The sequence below is a fragment of the Eublepharis macularius genome, chromosome 7 (assembly GCF_028583425.1).
Source record: "Eublepharis macularius isolate TG4126 chromosome 7, MPM_Emac_v1.0, whole genome shotgun sequence".
Classification (NCBI taxonomy): domain Eukaryota; kingdom Metazoa; phylum Chordata; class Lepidosauria; order Squamata; family Eublepharidae; genus Eublepharis; species Eublepharis macularius.
Genome location: NC_072796.1, coordinates 16,904,694 through 16,932,562, shown reverse-complemented (window position 1 = coordinate 16,932,562; position 27,869 = coordinate 16,904,694). Strand labels below are relative to the sequence as shown.

General features: G+C 42.9%; 1 protein-coding gene across 2 annotated transcripts; it reads left to right on the top strand.

Moving 5' to 3' along the window:
• The first annotated feature begins 135 nt into the window (after window positions 1-135).
• LOC129333693 (carboxymethylenebutenolidase homolog) lies at window positions 136-27,152 on the top strand. Of its 2 annotated transcripts, none has more exons than XM_054985524.1 (6): window positions 136-294; window positions 15,916-16,139; window positions 17,018-17,125; window positions 22,993-23,135; window positions 24,509-24,600; window positions 26,829-27,152. In XM_054985524.1, the coding sequence occupies exons 2-6, from the start codon at window positions 15,925-15,927 to the stop codon at window positions 27,012-27,014; spliced, it is 744 nt and encodes a 247-aa protein (XP_054841499.1). In that variant the 5' UTR covers window positions 136-294; window positions 15,916-15,924; the 3' UTR covers window positions 27,015-27,152. The 2 variants fall into 2 exon arrangements, with proteins under 2 accessions (XP_054841499.1, XP_054841501.1); XM_054985526.1 differs by lacking the exon at window positions 136-294 and adding an exon at window positions 12,654-12,719.
• Window positions 27,153-27,869: the final 717 nt, after the last annotated feature.

Genomic DNA, 27,869 nt, shown 5'->3' with positions numbered 1-27,869 from the left:
GGAACCAAAATTAGTCTGTACCTGTTTGGAACCAAGCGCACCTCTTCTACTAAGTCATTTCTCCTCCCCTTTCCGGTATTTCAGGCTTAGGCATTTACTTCTAAAGCCACCTCCCCTTCTCCCTTCTCACAGTTCTCTCTCCTAGAATAGCTGAAACGAACAGCGGCAGAGCTGCAGAGCCGAGTAACAAGACAGAGCTGCTTCTACCACTTTGGGCATCTTCCAAGCCTCTGCAGTTCCCAAAAGGACCCTCTGGGTTCAGTCCGCAGTCCCTCTGGATCAAGGCACATACAGGTAGGGTTAAGCTCATCACCCACATTTTTGCTGAGGGTATAAAAGCAGCAGTGCAAGTTAACTGGCGGCAACTTCAAGCGGCAACAGGCGCCGTAGTCCAGGCAGATGTACTGTAAGTAGCTACAGGGCTTGAGTGATGACCCAGAAATATCCTTGTTCAAATCTTCTCTCTGTCTTGAACTCTCTGGGTGGCCTTAGGCAAGTCATTGTGTATCTGCCACAACCTTCACATCTGCAATATGGGGATTATAATACAGGCTTCTTGTAAGGACTAGAACAAGAGAACAGATATGAAGCAGTTGACCTACTAGTGTGTTTTTATCCTGCCTTTCCTCCGGAGAGCTCAACGTAGCACACAGGAGTCCCCTTCCCCATTTTTCATCCATGCAACAACCCCATGGTTAGGCTGAGAAAGAGAGACAGGGAGTGCAGACTGGACCAGTCACCCAGCAAGGCGACGGCAGAGCAGGGATTTTAACACTGAACTAGATCCTAGTCCAACTGCTAGCCCTCTACACCACAATGACATCTTAATCAGATAAAAGTGATATACGAACACCGTGTATTATTGTGTCGAAATGAAATTTCTTCCTTAATATTAAACTTGAGCGTCCCTTACGTTGCAGGGACAGTATATGCTAATAAAGCTGTGTTAAGGTTCTGACATGCATGATATGTCCTTTACTTACAGTCTCACAGTGCATTGCTACTTTGGGAGCTTTTCAAGGCGACGAGATTTGCTTTTGAGCAAAGATGCACAGGCTCATAAGGCTATTTTGAAAGTAGTCAGAACCAAGAAGTAAATCTTGAAGTTGCTATTAAAAAGTAATCGTTTGCCATTAAGATATAAGCCTGTTCACTCATTGTAAGCATGTGCCTTCAATGTGTGCAGGAATGGAAGCGAAACTGCACCCGCTTGCACTGTCTCTTGCCAATGTACAGTCAACACATCGACAGAGAGCCTGCTTGCATTACAAATGAGACAAGTGCAGACAAAGCCCCTGTGATTCAAAATCCTGGAAAAGCAGTGTTCCCTGTTTCAGGGACAGACTTGTTGGGTTTTAGGTTGTACACACACAGACTCTGTTCCAGTTTTAAACTGAATACATGCAGGCAGGTCATGAGTGCCAAAGATGCAATCCCACCCACCCCCACCCCCTCCATACATTCTGCTTGCCCATGCTTAAGTTGAGATTTCAGAGCTAGCCCAAGTAGTTCACTGTTTCTTTGCCTCTCAGAGTGCTTCAATTGCTGGTTGTGCCGATAAAAGGATTTTGCATACTGAAAATTTCTGTTTAAAAAATGAGTAAAAGCAATTTCATTCAAACATATTGAACCAGCAAATAAATGCAAATGAGGGAACATACTAGCTCAGTACTTGTGAACAGAATACGGCCCTTCTGCCAGAATTACAACCAAGCAAATGCCAATTTCTTAGTCCTCTTCAGTGTAAAATGATTCTCGGGTTTAAGGAAGGTCGCCATTTGTGAATTAATCTCTGTCCCTCCCTTATTCTAGAGTTTTCAATATTTCAGAAAATAATAATGCTTGTTTTAAATGGGGACCTTTATTTTGGAATATTACAGCTCCTAGAAGGGATATCTCATATTTACAATCAAGATGGCATGTCCTGAATCGCACAACTGAAACTTTGCATTGCCTTTTGCTTCCTTTTTTAAATCGGCACCTACATACCACACAGTGGCTGCTTGATGAAATTTTATGTGCCTGTTTCCATTGGCATTGCTGAATGCCAGTGGACAGTTGAGAGAAAGCAAGGTACGTTGGCAATACTATACAGGAATTCGATGTATTGCCGAAGGCTTTCATGGCTGGAGAACGATGGTTGTTGTGGGTTTTCCGGGCTGTATTACCGTGGTCTTGGCATTGTAGCTCCTGACGTTTCGCCAGTGTAGCTTTGGTGCTACACCTCTGAAGATGCCAGCCACAGCTGCTGGCGAAACGTCAGGAACTACAATGCCAAGACCACGGCAACACATTCCGGAAAACCCACAACAACCACTATACAGGAACTCAGGTTTGAGTTAGCAGTTAGGTGTGGGAGAGCTGCAGTTGTAAGCTGGTGCAGGGATTTCTCCCCCAACCCAAATCCTGAATAATCTAGTCCCTGACTCCTCACCCTAGCCAGAGACTTTTTCTTTTCATATGTGAGACTGCTGGTGAGGAATGCCTTCTCAGAGAAGTTCACCGAGTCATCTTATTATTGGCTTTAAACTTTATATTCCATTCAGTTCTTTTCAACTGAACAGTTTCTTGGAGTGATCTGTCTGGTTGTTTCTTCCTACGACGTGCCTGGTGTTTGTCTGGATTCTTGTTGTTTTAATGTGGCAGTTTTACTATATAGTCCTATGTGCTATATAATACCTGTAATAGTAAAAAAAGGAAGCAGGCATCTTAATACTCATTAGCCAAAAAACATCCCTTTGATAGCCCTTCAGTCATTATGTTTTAGGTGCTCCTTGCACACTAGGAAAGCATGCTATGTGTGATGATTCTGATATATGTTCTCTCTGCTTTGTGAGAAAAAGGCAACATGCATATTTTCCAGCTTCGGTGTATCCAATCAGAAATCCAGGTTTGCTGCAGGTACCAAAACTTGTATACTTGTGGCCCTGTTTGCACATAATGGTGATAAAGCAAATCACAAGGATGACCAGTGGCTTGTTCTCCTGGTATGCAAAGTAGGAGTTCCAAAAACATAACAACTGAAAAGGTCTCAAACTGTAATTAGTCTCCTCTCAAATCGGTGCTATTTTCTAGAATTGGGCTTACCTTCTCTTGTGCTAGGCATGGACAATTTGGCAGCCTGGAACAGGGCCCTTTTCACACTACTTACCTGCTCCCGGAACATTGCGAAATATCATGCAAAAAACACAGAAGATAGTGTCTTCTCGCGAGAGTTTTGTGCGATGTCACACAAAACTCTCGCGAGAAGACGCTATCTTCCGCGTTTTTTGCTCGATATTTCGCAGCGTTCCGGGAGCAGGTAAGTAGTGTGAAAAGGGCCCTGTATTCTGATAAATCCTTCCCAACTTTTGTCAAAGTATGGTACAAAAATTGCTCACAGCTTCACTCTCGGGAAAATGTTTCTAAACTGCAAGAAACTGAGAAACCTTTCATACTACAACATAACATATCTGAATTTTGTTTGTCACATGGGAATAATATGATAATTGTGTGCCAAGAGATATCCCTCCGAGGTGATCCTTTTTCTTCTGAAGCCTGTAACAGGGTCAGTTGGTGTAGCAAACTAGGCTGTTCTGGCTCCCTGTTTGCTGTCTGGAGTATAGATCAGCTCTCAAGAACACTGAACTTGTCATTCTCTACTCCGTACCGTACTGGAGATGGGAAGGGCAAATATTGCTTATGTGGCATAGCGTTGTTGACGGACAGTATGGTGAATAATAAGGAAGAAAGATTGGAATTGGAAAAGAGGAGGTTCTTCGTGTCCCATCTGCTTTCATTGCCATGTAGGATACAAGAAGGAGTTTGTGTGGGAATGAACAGTTTATGAGCGTATTCCCCTCTGGCTAAACAGGATTCCATCAAAATTGTCCAACCTGTCAGGTTTCAGTAAATTGTTTAGAGAGCTAATTAGAGTGAGTTGACTGAAATACAAACCTAGTATGAATGAAGAAATGCTGAGAGGAGAAATAGAGGTTCATCCAGCCAGACACCCTGTCTTAATGAGTCAGACACACTTTTCAACAAAAAAAACTTTTCAAGACAGTTAGCACAACACATTTGTTTGAATTTTATTATTATTATTGGTTTAAAACATTTCTGCGTATGCTCCTTCCATGCAAACAGCAAATATACAGAGCAACACGGTAAATATCAGTACAAACGAAAAATAATCTCCCGCGTTTATTATGGAGTGGTAGTTGCATGTATTTTTGACAACTGTGTTCTTTGAAAAAGAGATTTGGAAACGGATTCAATGTGGATCTGGACCTTCCGTTAGAGAATTGATGTCACAGAATTATCAATGTACACCAACAGAATACCACAAGGGGTTTACTTGTAATCTGTGACTTGCGCAGTTTATTGGAACGAACTTACAGACTATACCCGATTTCAGTTGGAATACAAGGCGAGCTTGACCTTGGATGGAAGGACTAGTGTACATATGGTGCTAGAAAGCATTTGCACTTTAATATCTGTTGCAATAAGATTATAGCACTTGAAGCACTGTGCACTTTATATATTGATTTTTGAGCTTGTAAAACGCCTGTATGAATATTAATTCAGGATTTTTATGTGAGGTATAGCTTCTTGTTGAATCACATATTTAATGTAAAAATAAATCAGGGAGACGTTGTTATGCGGGAGATTATTTTTCCTTCCATGCAAACAGCATCCCCCAAGACGGGGAACATCAAAACATTAAAACATTTAACACATTAAAGTGGCATTTAAAATATTTAAATTTAGCACAATATCTTTTGTTACTTGTTTGTCACCTACTGTTTTGACAATCTTTCCTAAGTGTCATTGGGCTATCACATTTGTCAAGAGAGTAAAATGTAATGGCTTGGATCCATACCTTCTGCCCCCTTAGGCAGATCTTTCTCTCCTTTGTGGAGGCAGCATGCCATTTCAAACAGTGTCTACTGCTGGAGGACCGCTCTCCACAACAAAGCACCACCTCCACTAAAGAAGACCACACTGTGCAAACAGATGGATCCCAGCCAATGTGTTTCTGCCTATGACAATGTGATCCTCCCTCCCTCCACCAAAGAGTCCATCCGTTTCTAATCTGACGCCTATGTCTAATGTGTTTGTGTGTTATCTCTTAGATACCCCATGTGATAAGGGTGACCATGAGTAACACAATACTTGCTCTCCACACTCCACCAGCAATATGCCCAAGCTATTGCAAAACTGGATATCAATTTTTAAAATTTTATTAATGCTTCTGGAGGCTCAGTGGTTCTCCTCATATCCACCTCTATGTCCCATGAAAACATCCATCTGGTCTCCAAAAAATCACAAACATCTGCATTTGCTTCCTTTCATCAATTGGACATAAGATTTGCTTACTTTCACTGAAATCATGTGATCTTCATCTATCAATTCTGAGGAGCAAAAACTGAACATTGTCAGGCATAGATACTTCAGAATCTACGGGTATGCATAGCATTTAGATGTTACCAGAGCTTTTTTTCTGGGAAAAAAGGTGGTGGAACTCAGTGGGTTGCCCTCAGAGAAAATGGTCACATGGCTGGTGGCCCCACCCCCTGCTCTCCAGACAAAGGGGAGTTTAGATTGCCCTCTAAACAGAGGGGAGTTGAGGGCAATCTCAACTCCCCTCTGTCTGGAGATCAGGGGGTGGGGCCACCAGCTATGTGACCGTTTTCAAGAGGTTCCAGAACTCCATTCCACCACGTTCCTGCTGAAAAAAAGCCCTGGATGTTACATAAAATGCATGAAGACTTCAGATGCGAGTGAGATAATAGGAATCTAGCAGGTCTGCTACCCTTTAAGCTTAGCCCACTTTTTGCCACTGTATTTATTGATTTAAACTTGTTGGACCCACCACACCTCTCCACAATGCTCAAAGCAACCTCTAATGAAAAGTGTCATAAAAAACAGTAACCATCACAGATCATAAGCCATGCATGAATCAGCTCATTTCTACATTTATCTCTCCTCCATAGAATACCATTTGTGTGATGTGTGGAGGCTTCATAACAAAGGGGTTAAAGATTACACTTCTCAGCAAGATATAACACTTATACCAGAATAGATTATCTCTTCACATCTCCTTCACTAACTGACAAAATTACAAAAATAGAAATTGGACAGAAACTTTGGATGGATCACACTTGGATTGAATGCTGTATAGCATTCTACGGCCTACCAAAAAAAGACCACACCTGGTTATTGAACATGCGTGTTTTATTGAATAAAGTACTAAAGGAGCAAATTAGCACAGACATTCTAAACTATTTTAAGGAAAAATTTGATAAGAGGACCTCACTGCCCATGGTTTGGGATGCAATGAAGGCAGTTCTTTGAGGTAAACTGATCAACTTGGCAGCGCATCTAAAAAAGGAAAGACAGCTTGCTAGAACTAAACTACAAGCTGACATAGATTGTTTAGAGAAGGAACACAAGCATAAGGGAAGTAAAAAAATTTACAAATCGCTTCTTGCGCAATGCAGAGCATTAGAGGAACTAATAGAAACCTCCCAAATACAGAGGAATTTAATTTATTTAAAACAAAAATTCTGGAATAAATCCCCCAAATCACTTAGACTTCTCTCTTGGAAAGTTAAAGAGAAAAGACAAGCAGATCATTACGTGCAAAATCTAAAGACATTGTTCACATTCTAGCAGCTTATTATAAATCCCTCTACTCAACCAGAGGACCCGATCAGAAAAATATTGTGGACTACCTAGAATCAAACAAACTCATGAAGCAAATCTCCCCAGATCACAGGGAGATGTTGGAAAAACCCATTTCAATAAATTAAGTACAAGTAATCAAACATGTGCCCCAGAGAGCACTTCGTGCCCCAGAGAGCACTTCGTTCAACCGGAAAACATCTACTGGTGGTCCCTGGCCCTAGGGAGGCTTGGCTGGCCTCTACCAAGGCCAGGACCTTTTCGGTCCTGGCCCCAACCTGGTGGAACTCTGTCTGAGGATACTCGGGCCCGCCAGGATCTTGTATCATTTAGGTGGGCCTGAAAGACAGAGATGTTCCGCCAGGCATATGGTGGAGGCTAATTTTAGCCCATTGTTGCCGAGCCTTCCACCGGTCTCCCTCTACAAGGGGTATGGAGAGTCCACTCCCGCTGGTTGCCCTGAAAGAGGCACAGTATTTTATCTGTTTTTATAATTTATTTTGAGTTGTATTTTAATCAATGTTGTACCTCACCCTGAGCCCACTTGCGGGGAGGGTGGGTTAAAAATAAAATAAAATAAATAAATAAATAAAAATCTACAGCACAATAAAACACCTGGCCCTGATGGATTCCCTGCAGAGTTCTATAAGTCTTTTACTTATAGCTTAGCTGGGCCATTGACTGTGATCTCTAACAATATATTAGAGAATGGCACACTACCGCAATCCTGGAAGGAAGCAACAATAGTGACTATACCAAAAGGGAATAAAGATCTCTCAGCCCCAGCCTCATACAGACCGATAGCATTGATTAATCAAGATGCCAAAATATTTTCTTCAGTGATAGTACAAAGATTGAAAAACGTTATTCCAAACTATATAAATATAGACCAAACTGGGTTCATAGCAAAGAGAAACATGACTGACAAGATCAGACGTACCCTAAACATGATAAATTATGGCAAACACTAACCAGGCTCCTCTATACTGCTTTCAATTGATATAGAAAAAGCGTTTGATTCCCTAGAAATTCCATACTTACAGGCCTTGCTGAACAAAATGGGGGTTTTGGAACGATTCCTTAGGTTGATATCAAGTATTTATGAAGCTCCAATAGTAAAAGTGCAAGCACATGGCTTACTGTCAAATTCTTTTTCCGTAACTCAAGGAACAAGACATGGGCCGATTCCAGACGGCCCCCTGCCTCGCGAAACGTCGCGCGTCGTCGCGCGTCGTTGCGCAGAAAACGCGAAATGTCGCGTTTTCTCGCGCGAATTTTGTGCGACGTCGCGCTAAACTCGCGCGAGAAAACGCGATATTTCGCGTTTTCTGCGCAACGACGCGCAACGACGCGCAACGTTTCGCGAGGCAGGGGGCCGTCTGGAATCGGCCAAGGTTGCCCCCTGTCCCCTTTGCTGTTTGTGCTGGGGATAGAGCCTCTAGCTGAAGCAATACGAACCAATAATAAAATTAAAGGGGTGCAGGTGGGAGGTCACAAACATAAAATAAGCTTGTTTGCTGATGATCTGGTACTCTATATTTCATGTCCAATACAATCTTTACCAGGGGTGTGCAAAACACTAGCAGATTTCCGAGGAGGAAAAAGAAATCATAAAAACTAATTTCCCATTCAGCTGGGTTACCTCTAGCTGGAGACATGTTGGCGTACAAATCCCTTTGGAACTAAAACACCTTTTCAAATTTAATTATGCTAAATTAACTACTGATATTGCAAACCAGCTGAGAAAATGGCATGAACAAACACTAACCTGGCCAGACAGAATAGACCTAATAAAGAGTTTTGTGTTTCCAAGATTCTTATTTCTTTTTCGTTCCCTTCCAATAGAGGTGTCCAATTCACAACTAAACAAATGGCAAACAATGTTAAATAATTTTCTCTGATCTTACAAAAGACATAGAGTCAGCTTCAAAACAATACGTAATCCCTCGCAGAAGGGAAATTTAAGCATACCAGATCTAAAATTATACCACCATGCAACTAAATTAGTCAATGTAGTTCAAATGCTAAACAAGACAGCTACAGAGGGTTGGATACACATAGAAGGAAGTTATATTAGCCCTAAAACCCTAAATGAAGTATTTTGGAATCGCCCTTCCATCTGCCCCATCCAATTTCAGCAAAATGAGTTTCTGCATACATCCTTAAAATTTTGGGATAGGTGGAGAAAGAAGTTGGCTCCAGATTTCTCTCCAATGCAGGCATTTACTAATCAACCATGGTTCCCTCCAGGAAAGGAATTCTAGCCTCACTGGAAACAAGCAGGCATGTTAACGCTAACTGATATCACTCACACAGGTAGGGGAAAAGCTGATCTAGAACTATCTTTAGATGCGAAGATACCTTGGTACTGCTATCTCCAGTTACAGCATTTAATGAGAGACCCAAGGCCCAAAATGGCTGAGAGTCAGGTGGGCGGGGCCACCTGACATGTGACCTCTTTGGGGAACCGCCGGAACTGCACTCCTGCGCGTTCCCCCTCGAAATGAGCCCTGGCCCTCTGAGAGGCGCATAAATGGCAGGAAACTAGCAGCAAACTTGAGCCGTGTGGATTCGGCCATTGTGTTATGAGAGTATTCTTGTATTCAATTGTGATTCTAGAACAGCAGTTTGTACTATGGTATTTACTAGTGTTAAGGACCTTTATATTGTCTTGTACTTATAGCTCTATTTATTGTTCTAAAAAGATTTATTGCACTTATTTAGCACCCAACAGCACTTTATATTTATATAAACATATAAAAATAAACAAAATAATATATTTAGAGATAGAGTATTGTCCTCCACCCTCCGGCAGTTTTATCCTCTTTCTTTTCTTTGTCCTGTAATTCTTGTCAGCAGTTAGACTAATCTCCAAGCATTTTTTTCCTTTTGACATATTCTTAGAATCGATTACATCAAGATTTCCACTAAGCCGTCCTTCCTCAGGCATGCTTGTCAGGAAGCAGCTGAGCAGTCGGTGTGCACTAGACAATTGTGATGGTTTCATCATTTGATTCATAGCTCTTCCTTGGCTTTGAAGGGCGTCCCCACAACTCCTTGTCTCAAAGTGGAAGGATTTTCAACTGCCGCTGCTTTGATGCTCCCTACCCTTTGGCTACCTCCTCTAGATAAGACAGCAGCATTCTGATGCTCATGCTGATTGTTAATTACAGCTTGCTAGTCCTCATCATCTGTTCCTGATTTGCATGGCCTTTTCTCATTCTCATAACTGCTACCATTAGTAATATCATGACAGCTGCCCATAGTTTAACACAGTGATCCTAAGAAGAGTTACACCCTTCTAAGTCCACTGAAGTCAGTGGGCCTAGAAGAGTATAACTCTGCTAGGATTGCACCATAAATGTAAACAGGACCATCAATGTGTCTAGGTCTTTCTGATGCAAGGAAGCGAGTTCTCCACTATGTTAGCGTTTTGTGCAAAAGATTTTCCTTTTTCACATGGGCGTAACCCAGAAGAGTGCTGAAGGAAAGAGATCTCCGCTGTTCTTCATTCCTTCAAAACAGTTCAATTCAGTGTTTGGTTTAATTCATTGCACTTTTGTCCCCTCCTTTGTCCAAGAAGGGCAGAGGGGCATCTAAGCTTCTGCTTTCCACCATTTTATCCTCGCAGACTGAGAGGAAGGTGAGATTGAGAGATGTGAATTAATGAGCTCTTGAAAGTCTTATTCCGTTTGTTCAGGTCGTGCCATGGCTTAGGTTTTCCTCTTTTCCTACTGCCTTCAATTTTTACTAGCATCAGGGCTTTTTTTCAGCAGGAATGCAGTGGAACGGAGTTCCGGAACCCCTTGAATATGGTCACACCGCCGGTGGCCCCGCCCCTGATCTCCAGACAGAGGGGAATTTAGATTGCCCTCCACGCCGCTCCAGCGGCGTGGAGGGCAATCTAAATTCCCCTCTGTCTGGAGATCAGGGGCGGGGCCACCGGCCGTGTGACCATTTTTGCCGAGGGCAATTTAAAAAACTCCCCCCTTGTTCCAGCTGACCCAAAGTGACATCATTGTGTGGTCCTGAGTTTCACCTCTGAGTTCTACCACCTCTTTTCTCAGAAAAAAATCCCTGACTGGCATTATTGCTTTTCCATTGAGCCTTGTCTTCTCATGATGCGACCAAAGCACAATAGACTCAGTTTTGTCATTTTAGCTTCTAGGGAGACTTCAGGCTTGATTTGATCTAGAACCCATTTATTTGTCTTTTTGGCAGTTCACGGGATCCGTAAAACTCTCTTTCAACACCACATTTCAAATGAATAAGTCTTCTGGTCACCTTTCTTGATTGTCCAACTTTCATATCCATACATAGTAATGGGGAATGCCATAGTATGAATTATTTAAATGTATTTATTTACTTAATTTATACTCCGCCTTTCTCCCCAATGGAGAGCCAAAGCAGCTTATATCATTCTCCTCTAAATTTTATCCTCACAACAATTCTGTGAGGTAGGTTAGGTTGAGAATGTGTGACTGGCCTTTAGGTCAGGACATTCCATGTATCCATAGTACTGTGGGATGTGCTTCCTTCTGTTTCCCAATCTGAGCTTTTATCTCCTACTCTTATAAGGCGATGTTAAACCACAGAATAGTCTTGGGCTACAGCCAGCTTTTTTTCTGAGCATTTAAGGTGGCATGAGAGAAGTCTTCCTACTTGTGCTGTGTACACTCATACCAAAATTGACACTGGGAAAACAGGTTTAGCAGGGTTTTGTAGTGTTTCCAAAAACCTGAAAACCTGTTTAACCTGAGCATCAGTCAGACAAAAGAAATGTGTATTTACATCAAAGATAATTATACTTCTATACTTCTATACTATCAGCTATCTAAAAAAAAATCCCTTTTCTCTCTAGACTCTGCTACTTCCTGATTCAGAGCTAGACAGCTGAGCAAGATAGGAAGAGGAAGCTTAATTGAATGGAATCCATTCAGTCTTTAGGGGCTAGACTCCTATTTGGATCCCAGCACTTCATTTGTGTACAGGGAAGAGTTGTCTGCTGAATTTGTGTTGGTCTGCATCTGTTAAAGACACAAAAATCCAGTTAGAAACTAAAGGTTGCTACCCTGTCCAGCAACCTATTTACATGTTACGAAGTCCACATGCAAGGACTTTGGATCAGACGTGTGCTTGGAGACCCCTCTGGGAACTGAATTCCCAGGCATATGTGGGCCCAATTTGGATTGGAACTACAGTGTACGAGGAGAAAAAGCTTAAGCTTCCCCACTCCCACATACAGTCTCTCTCTCTCTCTCTCTCTCTCTCTCTCTCTCTCTCTCTCTCTCTCTCTCTCTCTCTCTCTCTCTCTCTCTCTGTAAAATTCCATCAAGTCACAGCTGACTTATGAGGACTTCATAGGGCTTGCAAGGGAAGAGACAAACAGATGTGGTTTGCCAATACCTGTCTCTGCATAGCCACTCCTCTCTTCTTTGGCAGTCTCCCATCCAAGCACTAACCATGGCCAACCCATCTTAGCTTCCAAGATCTGATAAGATAGGGCTAATGAGTTGTTTTCAGGTTGCTATTTGCCCTGTTGGGGAAACATGTGTAGCCACTGGTACTTGTCTGAATTGGGCCCCCGCATACCTGTGAATTGTTCACAGTAGGGAATTCCCAGAATATGTCTGTTAAAAGTCCACGTCTCTCCTGTGGACTTTGTAGTGTGTGAATTGGCTCTCACTTGAAATGATGGAAAAATAATTCTTTTTTAAATAAACTTTTATTAAAGTTTTTGAAATGGATATAAAACATACAGACAATAGAAAAAGAAAACAAGAAGAGAAAAAAGAAGGGGGGAAGCATATATATTAGTAGAAATATATATCAATTTTCCATTTGAAGAGGTCTAACAACAGTACATATTCTACACCACGTCTAGGAGTACCATCAGTAAATATTTCTCTTTTCCATCTAGACGTACCTTCCCTCTCCCTACAGTCTTCAAAAGCACAGGTCATTAGTTCATCTCGTTCTGTTTCATGCAAAAAGTCCATAAGGGGCTTTCATATAGGAAAATATTTGTCTCTCAAAGGGAAGAAAGGAGTCATGTAAGTTAACCCCAGTTTACTATTTTGTCTTCTCCTGCTTTACATTTGATTGTTTCCTGACCTTCATTCAGAAAGATCCTCATATCTAATTCTTCCAAAATGACAAATTCAAATTGGGTAGACATAGAATCATAGGGTTGGAAGGGATCTCCAGGGCCATCTAGTCCAACCCCAGTGTTCATCTGTTACAGCCAAAATAATGTAGGGTCTTGTGGCCCTTAAAGTCTGATGTGTAGATTGCAGCATAAATATTTGTGAATCACTTTGTGAGATGCAATTGGTAAATACACACACAGGTAAAAGCAGAAGAAGGGTGGGTCTGCAACAGAACTATATCATATATATGGATCTAGGTGGTGCCAAAGCAGAGTCCCTGAGACAGAAAAGACTCTGGCTCAGCAGCACCAGACCAGATGTGCACCAGGATTTTAGCATCTGGAGCTCCCAGCAGTTTTTAAAACTCAGTTTTCAGGCACATCATGCACCTGAGAACAGGATTTAACCATAGCTGAGCGGTACAGACACAGAACTACCAGCATGCATTTGGTTTGGCCTTCAGTTTTGTTACTGAATAGATGAACAACATTGCTAGGTGAGTTGAGAATTTCACAGCTGCAGCCCTTGCTAATAACATGCTGGAGTATTGAAAGCTGAGATCCTGTTTTGGGTAGTCATGGCTTGCTTTTGAAAAAACCTGGGAGTAGTTATCTCACTACAGACACAAATTTTCACTCTCACTGTCAATGTCACCTCCCCTTCGTCTCTGTCTTTTAAAACTATACTTCCAGGTTAACATTGCATCTCCCTACACTTGACTGTCCCCATGACACTCAAGAACTAGGCAAAACAGCCAATGAGCCAACCAACCAGAGAAGGTGTGAACTACTCCCAACTGCTGCCAAACAGCAAATGGCCATATTGAGAAGATCGAGCATAGGGCACTATTCTGATATGTCAGATATGAGCAACAAAATTGTTAATGACTGAAAAGGGTTTCTTTAAAGGCTGTATAACAAGAAACATTCTGCCAGGCTTGGCTTTCCCCCAAAGTGTGCATCTGTTGAAAGGTTTCCTTCTAGTATAGAGACAGGAATTGTCTCAGAGTTCGAAGCTGGCATCATTTATTTACTTCATTTATTGTCCACCTTCCCGAGTGAGACTCAAGGCAGATATAGCCTGGAAAATGAAAGTTGTCTTATAATGTGTTAGATCAATGGTCTATCATTATTATCTATGCTGACTTGCAGCGGTTCTCAGGCAGAGATCTTTATCCTACTACCTGGTTCTTTCCAGGGCTTTTTTTCTGGGAAAAGAGGTGGTGGAACTCAGTGGGTTGCCCTCGGAGAAAATGGTCACATGGCTGGTGGCCCTGCCCCCTGATCGCCAGACAGAGGGGAGTTGAGATTGCGCCAAGCGGCGCAGAGGGCAATCTCAACTCCCCTCTGTCTGGAGATCAGGGGGCGGGGCCACCAGCCATTTTCAAGAGGTTCCGGAACTCTGTTCCACCACGTTCCCCCTGAAAAAAAGCCCTGGTCCTTTCAACTGGAGATGCTGGTGATTGAACATGGGACTTTCTGCATGCAAAACAAATGCTCACCCACTGAGCCATGGCCCTTCCCCATCACTAATCTTAGTCATCAACGATGGTTGTTGTGGGTTTTCCGGGCTGTATTGCCGTGGTCTTGGCATTGTAGTTCCTGACGTTTCGCCAGCAGCTGTGGCTGGCATCTTCAGAGGTGTAGCACCAAAAGACAGAGATCTCTCAGTGTCACAGTGTGGAAAAGATGTTGGCAGGTCATTTGTATCTACTCAGGAGGGGTGGGGTTGAGCTGAGTCATCCTGTAAGAGTTTCCCAGGGTGTGGAATGCTAATGGCGGGAGGCTTCACTGTATCCTGAGGAGGTTCTTTTGCATATGGATTGGTGCTTGATGTGCTAATCTTCTCTGCAGGGCTATTGTCGAGTATAAAGTGTTTTGTTAGCCTGGTGTTTTTCAGAACTGGAAACCATGCTCTGTTCATTCTTAAGGTTTCTTCTTTCCTGTTGAAGTTTTGCTTATGCTTGTGAATTTCAATGGCTTCCCTGTGCAGTCTGACAAAGTAGTTGGAAGTGTTGTCCAGTATTTTGGTGTCCTGGAATAAGATACTGTGCCCTGTTTGAGTTAGGCTATGTTCAGCCACTGCTGATTTTTCAGGTTGTCCAAGTCTGCAGTGTCTTTCATGTTCTTTTATTCTTGTCTGGATGCTACGCTTTGTGGTCCCGATGTAAACTTGTCCACAGCTGCAGAGTATACGGTATACTCCTGCAGAGGTGAGGGGGTCTCTACTGTCTTTTGCTGATCGTAGCATCTGTTGTATTTTTCGGGTGGGTCTGAATGCTGCTTGAAGGTTATGCTTTTTCATAAGCTTTCCCATCTGATCAGTAATTCCTTTGATATATGGCAAAAACACTTTTCCTGTAGGAGACTGTTTTTCCTTGGTTGTTTGATTCATCCTGGGTTTGATTGCTCTTCGGATTTCATTTCTGGAGTAGCCATTTGCCTGAAGTGCATGGTTTAGATGATTAATTTCCTCATTGAGAAAGTGCGGCTCACATATCCATCTTGCGTGATCCACTAATGTTTTCATTATGCCTCTTTTCTGTCGGGGGTGGTGATTGGAGTTTTTGTGTAAGTACCGATCAGTGTGAGTTGGTTTCCTGTAGACCTTGTGACCTAACTGAAAGTTTGCTTTGCGGATGACCAAGGTATCCAGAAATGGGAGTTTTCCCTCGATTTCTTTCTCCATTGTGAATTGTATGTTCCAGTGGATGTTGTTGAGATGATTCAAAAACCCCATCAATTCTTCCTCCCCATGGCTCCAAATGATAAATGTATCATCCACAAACCGGAACCATACACTAGGTTTGTGGGGTGCTGATTCTAGAGCTGTTTTTTCAAAATGTTCCATGTCTTTTGGTGCTACACCTCTGAAGATGCCAGCCACAGCTGCTGGCGAAACGTCAGGAACTACAATGCCAAGACCACGGCAATACAGCCCGGAAAACCCACAACAACCATCGTTCTCCGGCCGTGAAAGCCTTCGACAATACATTAGTCATCAACGTTTAATCTTCCGTTTCTGTTGCTTGATATAATAGATATTTTTAAACAAAAACTGTTCCTCAATTACATTGATTTCTTGTTTGCTTCCATTTCAGTTTTTGTAAATGTCTAGTAAGGATTTGCCTTTCCAATATGACATCGGAAGAAGAAGCAATTATGTGGGGCGTGGGCAAGAAACGCAAGTGGAGAACATCAAAGCATATGTTTGCCAGCCCCCCTTCCCCACAGACAAAGCTGTGATTGTGGTTCACGACATATATGGGTGGCAATTCCCCGATACCAGATTCGTTGCTGATATAATTGCTGCTGATGGATACTTGTGAGTAATCTGTTCTTTTTCTCTCTTCAATCTCTATCACATTTTCTAGGCCCAATTTTTGATCTGGATTTTGATCATACAGAAAGATTGTCTGTGAACTAACTTGAGGGTATCTAATTAAGAAAGAAAGTTATGTATTGGCATAGCTTCAGGCTGAGCTAAGGCTCCTGAAGCTTTTGTTACTATTGGCTGTTTCATGCTGTTTCATGCTGGCAGCAGCCAATCAGATCTGTATAATAAAGACCAATCACCATAAGGGAAATAAATTACCATGTATATGGTTTATGCAAATGAAGGATTCAAACGACTTGTTTTGTATTGGTTGTTGCTAAAAAGGAGTACGACCTTCTTATGTATAAATTGGCTCCTCTTGAGCCTGGTTTCTGTCTGTGTGCTTCCGGTCTTCAATAAAGTTGCTGTTATCGCTGTTAATTACAATACTTAATAGGAAGGAAGGAATTTATGCATAAAGCATTGCATCTCTGAACACTATAGCTGCTCTAGAAATAACGTGGCTGCAAAAATAAAGACAGATGGAATTCAGTTCTTCCACACAGGGAAAGTAATGTGTACAGAACTTATCATAGTGCTGCATTATCCTGTCCTCTTCCCAGATTTATCACACTTTTTAGGGCCAACATGCATGGCTAGTGTGCTAGACAGGGCTTGGCAGGACATAATTTGTATGTGCCTGCCATATACCATTACCAACATATCTTAAATGTAAAAAATGAGAGGACCAGTAAATAACTTTGCCGTAGGTTTCAGCATGATGCTGATTATGCAAAGGTAGACATAGGAAATGGAGGTTAACCAGCTCTGTGGGAAATGGGAGGTGCTAAACTGGCCAGGTAATACCTCACTGCTGTTCCCTACAGAATCATCTGCCCAGATTTTTTCCTGGGAAAAGCACCCTGGACACCTAATGATCGTTGGCAGAATTTTGGAGACTGGTTAAAGCATCGGGATCCCATGAAAGTAGACAGGTAAGATATTTTGCAACATATAATTACTTGATAAATATCCAAAAAGAAAAAATACAACTAATTCCGAAAGGCCAGATGGATGTATTTATTGGGGTTTTGAACAAAGATCCTTGCTTTACACGCCACGCAGCACAATCCTAAACATGCTTATACTCACATCATAGTAAGCAGGGACAGGCATGCAACCTCAATAGGCTATGGGAAGAACATGCCTATCTCCTCAGCACTGCAAACATAGATAAAGGGTTTCACGGTTTTAGGATTCTTCTGTCTATGTGGGATTCACCAAAGCACTGGCTATGGTCTAAAACAGGGGTCCCCAATGTGCTGCCTGTGGGCACCATGGCTTCCACCATCACCTTTCCTGGCACCTGCCAATGAGGGTTCCCAGGTATCCAGTTATCACCTGGACTGTCTGTTTTTTTTGTGGACTGTCATGGGAAATGTTCTCCAAATACTGGACACCTGCACTGCCCCCTCCCCCCTGCTTCCAGGCAGTTTGCCTGCCCAGCCCAGCCCAGCTGTCTACCCTCTTGAGTGCCACCGCTGGCACCAGGAAGTGACCAGCCAGCCCGAGTGCCCAGCCTCCTGCACAGCACTGGTGGAATTGACCAGTCAGCCTGGGTAGCTGACCTCCTGAAGCTGCATGGTGCCGCCCAGGAGTATCCAGCCTAGCTGGGCTCTCAGAAGTAGGGTCAGCATGATGACATCACTCCTAGAAATGATGTCATTGCACCGGGGCAGAAACATGTACATGCTTTGCTTGCAAAAGAATATTTTTTTAAAGAGAGATCTGCCTCCCCAGGGTCTGGTATTATTCTGGACCTCATCTGGTAAGCTTACCTGCCAAGTGTTTTTAGAAAGTGGACAGGACCACATGGAGCTTTTGCCTAGCAAGCAATCTGATTACCTGTAAAAAAAATTTAAAAAATTGCTTCAGCAGCAGCTGCCCCTCATCACAAGAATCTTCATTGTGTGACTGAAGGAAAGTTGTAGTAGGTGCAGCCGTTTTGTGGCTGGCTCTACCTCCTGCAACAGCCATTTTGTGGCTGCTCCTACCATTCTGTGTCAGAATTCCAAAGGTGTCCTCAGGCACGAAAAGATTGGGGATGCCTGGCCTAAAAGAAGCCAACACAACTTGTGACTTGCCAAGCTAAATGCAGCCTATGGGCCATTTCTAGCTGTCCGAGTTTGGCAGGGTGTGTTACAAGTTGTATAGAGTTGAAAAAGTATGCAGGTCATAGTGTTTGAGATCACTTAATATAGATCATTTTCTCCATTCACACATGCAGATGCCTTTTACCATTAACTTTAGGTATTCTTTTGGCTCTCCGTACAAATAGATCAATCCTTCTTGTTGTTCCATATTTACTTGTCTTCCCAAATGTGAAAAAGTGAAGGAATTGCACCATATTTTCCTCTTAGATTCATTGCATGTCACTGATTTCATTGATCCATTCACTTTTGACTAATTCATTTTCTTCTTGATTCACTGACTCACACCTTTTCTGTGTTTGTTCATCTATAAACAGAAAAAATAAACACAGAAACAGGAGCCTGCCTGATCTTTTCCCACTGAAAGAACCCAGCCACTTAGAAGCCCATGTACTATTCATAATTAAATGACCCTGTGGGGAAAATTTTCCATTAAAACTCACTTCCTGAGCGTCTGAGTTCAAAAACAGGAAGATCTGGGATTCGGTTTCGTTTTCCCGGCCATGTCGGACGCTCCTCTCCGCAGGTCCAGGATGAAGCGGCCGAGCAGCCTGACCGGGTGGTTGACCTGCAAGGGTTAACCCCCAGGACTCCCAGTGAGGGGGCCAGGGTCCGGAGCGCTGCAGGAAGAGCCCCCTGAAGTCGATGCAGGGGGTAAATTGCCCATCTGCTCCTATGGAGGCCGGCAGACTTGCACAGCACATCGCATGCTGCTGGGCCATGGATAATGGCAACAAGCAGATTTGAGGTGAAAACCTGTAAGTAAGCGAATCCCTTCTGCTATTCCAAGCGTATGCGAAGGATTGGTGGGAGTTGAAGCTAAGAAGGTCCGGATATCTCCCCTTTCACTGAGTTTCGGAACTTAGTTGGCGGTCTCCCCCCCCCTAAGATGGCGATGAAAAAGCAGAGCCCTGCTGTGAGCAAATCGGTTTTGGCGACGCTTCAGGGGAAGGGAGAAACTCTTGAAGAGGTGGTTAAACGGTCGGTCGTTGAAACTATGAAGCCCTTTGTTGATAAGCTAAATGAAATCGGACAAAGGGTTGGCTCAGTTGAGAATGAAGTGAAAACCATTAAAGATGCAGCATCTGGGGCAGAGCAATCTGCTCAGGAAAATACAGTACTCATGAAAGCAACAAACAAAGAAGTAAAGCTTTTGGAGAATCAATTGATAGGATTACAAGTGGATCGTGCTCAGACGGTATTGCGTCTTCAGAATGTGAAGGAGGAGGAAAGTGAAAACTTAAAGGATTTGGTGTCGGAAATTTTGGCGTCATCCACAAAGGCAACTAAAGAAGAGTTAAAAAGCGATATTCTGGAAGTCCGTCGGACATCTTCAAAATATGCAACGAAGCATCAGCTGCCTCGCGAGATTATTATTGATTTTTCATCTAAGAAGACTCGGGACACCATCTCATATAACTCGTACAATGTGGACTTGGACTTTCTGGGCAACAAGGTTAAGATATTGAAGGACGTTCCATTTTTAGCTCGGAAAAGAAGATTAAAATATAAAAGGTTTGCAGGTCTTCTGAGGAAGCGTGAAATAAAATACAAATGGTTATTTACAGAAGGCATCTGGTTCAGATATAAAGACCAAGCCTACAAGATAATATCGGAAGTACAGCTGAGGGACTTTGTGTTTAATCATCAGGGAGGAGGGAGTGAGCACAGCTATTGTAGCTGTTCAGAGAGAACTGAGACCGAGACCCGGGGGCGGGGGGGGGAGAAGAAGACCTGATCCTGACTATAGTTTGTATTTTATAAGATCTACCAATCTAATAGCATATTAGAAAGTTTAACTTTAAATAATTATTATGAAGGGAATACAATACTTGTAGATGTAGTGTGTGTTTTTTATGTTGTTTTCCCCCTCTCCCCCTGTTCCCTTTTTCCCTTTCCTTTTTTGTAGTTTTTGTTGTTAGCAATTAAAAATAAAAACATTTATAAAACAAAAACAAAAACAGGAAGATCTGGGCCCAATAGTACCTTAAAGACCAACGAGATTTCTAGAGTATGAGCTTTTGAGAGTCAAATCTCACTTAATCAGATCTGGAGATGTGCCTTGGACTGGTTTAAATCATTCCTCATGAGACGGATTCAAAGGATTGCTATTGGAGACCAGCTATCCTCAGAGTGGGAATTATCTTGTGGAGTTCCACTAGGTGCAATCTTATCCCCTATGTTATTCAACCTCTATGTAAAATCTTTAGGAGAACTCATCTGTAGCTATGGAATTGGATGCCATCAATCTGCAGATGATACCCAGCTCTATCTTGTTATCCAAATCCTCTGGTGATACAACTGTTGTCAATTGGCTGAAAGCAAACAAATTGAAACTGAACCCAGACAAGACAGAGGTGATGCTGGTTGGAAAAACAGAGCTCTTGAAGGACATTGTGCTTCTGACATTTGATGGTGTTCAGTTGACCCTGGCTGACTTAGACTCAAAACAGACGTGACGAAATACCTAGATTCAACTTGTGTTCTCTTACCTAAAGGTTTGTCGGGAAGTGTAGGCGTCCTTGCAGCTTAAAGTTTAGCATTTACAGAGCAGCAGGGAGAGAAGTGCAGGTGTCCTTGCAGCTTAAAGTTTAGCATTTACAGTGCAGGTGTCCTTGTAGCTTAAAGTTTAGCATTTACAGTGCAGGTGTCCTTGCAGCTTAAAGTTTAGCATTTACAGAGCAGCAGGGAGGGAAGTACAGGCGTGGGGCGCCTTTCCTCCCACTCTCAAGGTGCATCACGGCATTTTCCCTTCCCCTCTCCCGGCCTGGCCCTGCAGAGCTATGCCTGGCTGCACCGGGAGACTTTAAGCTGCAAGGACCCCCGCACTTCCCTCTTTGCTGCTCTGTAAATGCTAAACTTTGTCACTTGTAGCTTGGCCCTCAGTTAAGAGCCTAGGGGTTAAACTAGACCTAGCACTACTGCTAGAGAAGCAAGTAAATGCTGCTGTAAAAAAAGACCTTCTCAGAACTCAGACTAGCCAGGAAGATAGCCCCCACCTTGACATGGGTGATCTGGCTGCCTGGATTCATGGCATAGTAACATCAAGACTACATTAATGTACTCTACATTGGTCTCCCCTCAAAGTCAACTCAAAGACTTCAGTTGGTGCAGAATGCTGCAGCTCATTTATTCTCAGAATTCAGACAAAGGATGCATATACCTAATACTTACTTCTGCCTCCAAATGCCTCAACCGAATGGCATGGTCTACTGAGTCGAAGGCTGCAGATAGATCTAGGAGGAGCGATATTGAAGAATGGCCTTTGCCTACATTTAGATGGAGGTCATTAACTAGAGCCACTAGGGCCGACTCTATCCCATAGCCTGGCCTAAAACCAGATTGAAAAGGGCCCAATGCACCAAGAAGGCTCGGAGTTGGTCAGCTATTGCTGTCTTAACCGCTTTGACCAGAAAGAGCAGATTAGAGACTGGGTGATAATAACTGGCTACATCATTTTTGTCTAAGTGTGAAAACAGTTTTTTACGTAGTGGGTTGATAACTGCCTCTTTGTGAGGTTGAGGGAAGGTGCCTTGAGTTAGTGACTGATTTATGATGGACATCAAGAACTCCTTTATGTGGTCTTTGTAAGATCTGAGTAGTCAGGATGGGCAAAGATCCAGTGTACTAGTGGACTTCTCAGATGCTAGAATTCTTTCAGTGAGTGATTCCACACATGTTGGATAATGCACTTTCAATGCACTTTATCAATCGTTTGAGGTGGATTTTTTGTTCCGTACACGAAAAAATCCATTCCAAATGATCTATAATGAGGATTGGAAGTGCATTATCCAATGTGCGCAGAATCACTCAGTATCTGTCACTGTGAGTGGGTTAAAATGATTCAGAAATGGATCAGATGGTATGTTAAGCATTTCTTCCGGCTCACCTATATTACGGGTGGCATCCAGATCAGAGCATATTCGGGCTATTTTATCAGCAAAGAACTTTGCAAAGGTGTCACAGCTAATTGTCAGTCCTTGAACCAGAGAAGGTTCAGATTTAGGTATTAAAAGATGTCAAAATATCTTAAATAGTTGGGATGGATGTGGATTAGCCGATGCAATCGTTGCAGAAAAGTAAAATTTCTTTGCTGCTATAAGCACCGCTTCATAAGTCTTCCAAATGTTCTGTCAGCATCTTTTCAGATGTCTTCCAGTCAGGGCTTTTTTTCTGGGAAAAGAGGTGGTGGAACTCAGTGGGTTGCCCTTGGAGAAAATGGTCACATGGCTGGTGGCCCCGCCCCCTGATCTCCAGATAGAGGGGAGTTTAGATTGCCCTCTGCGCCACCAAGGCGCGGAGGGCAATCTAAACTCCCCTCTGTCTGGAGATCAGGGGGCGGGGCCACCAGCCATGTGACCATTTTCAAGAGGTTCCAGAACTCCGTTCCACTGCGTTCCCGCTGAAAAAAAGCCCTGCTTCCAGTCCTTTTTAGGTCACCCAGCTCTGTGGTGAACCATTGGGCTGGTTTTCACTGCAAGAGAGGGAGTGGTTTGCAAGGAGCAATCTTGTCAATTGCTTCTAGGAGCTTCAGATTCCGTGCTTCCACTGTAGCCTCAATAGAGCCTGAATTTGGAAAATGTTTAAAATATTGCAATTTTAAAGAATTTTTCATGCACATATCTGAGTTCTCTTCTGTTTTTATATCTTAGGACAGCTGACATTGTCATGAGATGTCTAAAGGAGCAGTACAATGTTAAGAAGATTGGTATCGTTGGGTTTTCCTGGGGCGGAATGGCTGTACATCACTTGATGCTGACAAACCCTGAACTAAAGACTGGAGTATCTGCCTATGGTAGTGACGAATACTTGTTAATTTGAGCAGACTCACATATTTTTGGTGTATTTCAGTATTTCTAAACTAACTTGGTTTCTTGGAAAGTCACATTCGGTCCACTATGCCAGTAGTTTTCAAACTGTTCTGGGAAACAAGGGGGTTCTTCAGAAGTTTATCAGAGGTTCCTCAATTAAAAGAGAAGTCATGGCTAACACGTTTCTCTGAGATTTATCTTACCCACCACTACCAATCTTCTCTTGCAATGCACAGCCACAGAAAAGAGTAGAGTGAAACTAACAGTTCTCAGTTCACATGCGAGATCCAACTAACCTGGCTAGTTCCTGGAATGAACTCTGTGTGGGTGACTCAGAACAAATCCCAGAAGGCCCCGCAACATATAGGTGTTCTGTTATAAGATTCACAAGGATTTCTAGGGAAATGTTAATGAGGTGAGGATTTCCTGATGCCTGAAGGGTTGAAAATCTGATACCCAACACTGACTCTACAAAACAGTGCCCCCAGACAGAGCTATCCTAGAGTTGCTGCAGGATTCCAACCTTTGCCTTTGCATAGATGCTGGGACTTGGCTTCAGCTCCCTGGACGTGCTACACAAGGATTACTAGCCTAGCAAGGCTAGGGCAGTGTCTTCTGCAACCCCTTGGGCAACACGTATTGTGTTAGTGTGACCAGGGCTTTTTTTCTGGGAAAAGAGGTCGTGGAACTCAGTGGGTTGCCCTTGGAGAAAATGGTCACATGGCCGGTGGCCCCTTCCCCTGATCTCCAGACAGAGGGGAGTTTAGATTGCCCTCTGTGCCACCGAACGGCGCAGAGGGCAATCTAAACTCCCCTCTGTCTGGAGATCAGGGGCCGGGGCCACCAGCCATGTGACCATTTTCAAGAGGTTCTGGAACTCTGTTCCACTGCATTCCAGCTGAAAAAAAGCCCTGAGTGTGACCCTTTGGGAGATGTAGGGCTAGCACAAGTTTGCATTGGCCGAGCTTAATAGCAAGGAAGGGGTACAGGACATCCCCAATATTGGATCACACTTCAACTGCCATGATTGTAAGCAATTACTTATGCTACAGAAGGCTCAGAGGATCCGTAGGACAGGTTGGATCAGTTCTGCAAATGCTGTATTTTCATTTGATACATTTGATTATGTTATGTGCTCTAGGTACATTTTTGTGTACCAAGAGCACATAACATAATGGAAGACACTTACTGCTGAAGTAAATTTAAGCCTTGTTTTTTTGAGTTTGTAGTTCCCCTTGAAGAACATATTGCTTGATATGGCTATATACTCAGAAGTAAGTCTCACTGAGTTCAATGGGCTTACTCCCTGGTAAGTGTGGTTTGGAAGCCTTAAACTCTTTTTTCTAATGTGCTTTAGGAATTATCAGAGACTCTGAAGACAGGTACAATTTGCTGAACCCCACGTTTTTCATTTTTGGAGGAAAAGATCACACTATTTCTCAGAAGCAGGTAAGCTTTTGTCTTTGGAAAGATTTCCGTTATACTATTCTATACGGAAAAGTTCTGGCTTCCTTAATGACATTACGACATTGGCCATTTTCACACGGCCACACGCCCAGAAGATCACGCGAAACTCATAGCATAAAAGCATCTTCCTAGCGCGATATCCCGGCATAATTCTGTCTAATGGCCCTTTTTCTGACGCCATTGGGCCATTAAAGGGGATCGTGCCAGGAGATCGTGCTAGGAAGACGCTTCATGCTATGAATTTGCGCAATCTCCCAGGGCGCATGTGAAAACAGCCATTATAACATTCCCTCATCTTCTTTCCCTCTTCTTTGTCCTTAAACAGCAGAAATGGCACCAGAGCCATTTTTAAAATTCAAAAGGAACTATTTTATTTATTTTCGAGGGGAAAGGTCAGGTGAAATCAGGGGTTCCAAATTCCTGAGGTAATTTAACATAGAAATCTCTGAGGTAAAATCAATACATGCGCAGATGTTAGTTCTTATGCTATTCACAGATACTTAAATTCTTATGTTTAGAGGCTTTTGTTCCTGTGCTTCCCCCAAACACTATAGTACACTTTCTTTTAGGATTCTCTTTCTCTTTTGGGTTTAAGGATGCTGGTACCTACTTTCTAGCACCCCAGTCCCCTTCTCTTCAAAAACCAGTGTTTTCCTTCAGTTTTTAACTGAATCTTAAGGTCTCTGAAAGGCAGTTCCCAACCACATCAGACCAAGGATCTCTTCATTCTCCAGAGCTACCACCATGTTTGACTGGGTAGGGAAAATCTCCTCTCCTTAGAAGATCTATCTGTTTTCTTTGGCCCAATTGGGAGTCTGCGTCTACTTCTCAAACCTCCTTGCTAACTTGGACTATATTCTCAGAACAGTCTTGAAAGAGGTATGACATAAAAGCAGAGGTGTCAGGATCCAGACCTGCACAGGAAGCATGCCGCGTGCACTCCATGCTTATCAAGGATACATTTATTAATTAATTTTTTGTAAAAAGACCATCTCTTCTAAACCTCATTGTGACACACCTCCCCAAATAACATGTGGTATAATATCTGGGGTGCGTGTGTGAAATTACCGGGGTGGATCCAAGGAAGCTGCCTTCTTCCTACAAGAGAACCACTTAAGTGGAAGGATGAGTCCTTAAGCTGAAGGAAGACTTCAAACTTTGCTTAGTGTAATTGGAGGATAGGGCTAAGATCCAACCCATTAGCATTAATGGTGACAGAAACATGGTTTGTTTCTTTGCCCGAGCTTTGGTTCAAATTGCTACCAGCAAGTAGTCTACCAACAGTCTAAATGTGGCCACTGTTACTGCCTGCTTAGTTTCTCTTACCTTGGGCATCAAACAGTGCTGAGAGGGGCTCAGCCTCATACTCTTCTCTCAACATACCATTCCAAATGGCACTTTTATTATATAATACTATTTTCCTTTGTTTCACTAAAAAAAGGACATGACCTTACTACATCATGGCAGACTCTAGGATTCCACTGAAACTTGATGGTAAAAATCATAGGATTTCAAGGGAATCTTACAGCATCCTGCAATATGATTATGTCACTTCTGGTTATCATCTGCAACGGGTGCTGCAGAAGCGCAGGACACTGCTTCCTCCCTGTCCCCACCACCGTCCTATTGTCGTCGAGTTTGAGGTCGTGGCCTCCTTTGAGTGTAAGTAAATAAGAAAAAGAAAGAAAATTCTCTTTCAGATACGAATTTAGTAGCTATTTCTTTCTCCTTTAATCACACACCACAGCAAATGGAAAGGAATGCTGAGGTGTGTGGTTAAAGGAGAAAGGAAGAGCTACTAAATTACCTCAACCTTGACGACAATAGGACTGTGGTGGGGACAGGGGGGAAACAGTGTCCTGCGCTTCTGCAGCATCAGTTGTAGATGATAACCAGAAGTGACACAATCATATTGCAGGATGCTGTAAGATTCCCTTGAAATCCTATGATTTTTACCATCAAGTTTCAGTGGAATCCTAGAGCCTGCCATGATGTAGTAAAATTACTTCCAGTTATGCAGCCAGAAGTGACATTGCAGGACACTGTTTAGGCAAGTCTCTGCTCCCCGCAACAATCTACCCAAGTTTGTCCTATTACACCACTTAAAAGCAAAGCCTTCAAGGAATGCATGTGACAAGCAAGCAAAGAATGGGAAAGGTTGGTTTTTAACCTCCTGTAAAATGTTTAACCGGATTTACTGTGTGTTTCAGGTCACTTTACTGGAACAGAAGCTGAAGGAATACTGTACAGTAGACTACAAAATTAAAGTCTATCCTGGACAAGTTCATGGCTTTGCTCAGTGCAAACCTGAGGACATGAAGTCTGAAGATGTGCCTTACATCGAGGAAGCAAGGCTAGACTTGCTGCAGTGGCTGAACAGATACCTTATGTTTTGAAAACACTTTATTCCCTCCGCTTTGAAAATGCACTTTATTATTTTTCTCTAAAAGATTTGTAGGTTCTTTCTTATCCATCAGACTTTGAAAAAGAGAAAGTTGCATTTGGTTTATAGTTTGCAGGAATAAATATGGGAATATTTTTAATTATCAATCTTTGGATATCCTTCCTACTAGGGCTTTTTTTCTGGGAAAAGAGGTGGTGGAACTCAGTAGGTTGCCCTCGGAGAAAATGGTCACATGGCTGGTGGCCCTGCCCCCTGATCTCCAGACAGAGGGGAGTTGAGATTGCCCTCCGCGCTGCCAAGTGGCGCGGAGGGCAATCTCAACTCCCCTCTGTCTGGAGATCAGGGGGCGGGGCCACCAACCATGTGACCATTTTCAAGAGGTTCCGGAACTCCATTCCACCGCGTTCCAGCTGAACCCCACCCCCTGCTTCCTACTTATCTTTGAATGTGAAACATTTTGAAAATATGTTCCCATGCAGGCTTTCTTATGACAGATACCATCTTCTGACTTCTCCCTGTTTTTCTTCGCTCTTCTTAATTTGGTGACTCCCCTTATTTTATAATTAGCACATTCAGAATCTCAAGATTAATTAAATGCTAGCAGTGTTGTGGGGTGTGGTTCCTATGTGGTTCCTATGATGCATCTGATGAAGAGAACTGTGGCTCTCAAAAGCTTATGCTGCAGTAAAGTTGGTTAGTCTTAAAGGTGCCGCTGGACTTGTTTCTATTTTGCTACTACAGACTAACACAGCTAACGCCTCTGTTCCTATGATTAACTTCACAAAAACAAGAAATAAAGGAACGTGTGCCTTGAAGTGATACTCTTTGATCCCCCAAACCCTACCTT

Bases quoted from the DNA above. Each gene is read 5' to 3' on its own strand.
- LOC129333693 (XM_054985524.1), top strand. From the start codon at position 15,925: ATGTCTAGTAAGGATTTGCCTTTCCAATATGACATCGGAAGAAGAAGC. The intron at 23,136-24,508 runs GTAGTGACGAAT...AATGTGCTTTAG, and splicing joins GACTGGAGTATCTGCCTATG to GAATTATCAGAGACTCTGAA. The intron at 24,601-26,828 runs GTAAGCTTTTGT...TGTGTGTTTCAG, and splicing joins ACACTATTTCTCAGAAGCAG to GTCACTTTACTGGAACAGAA.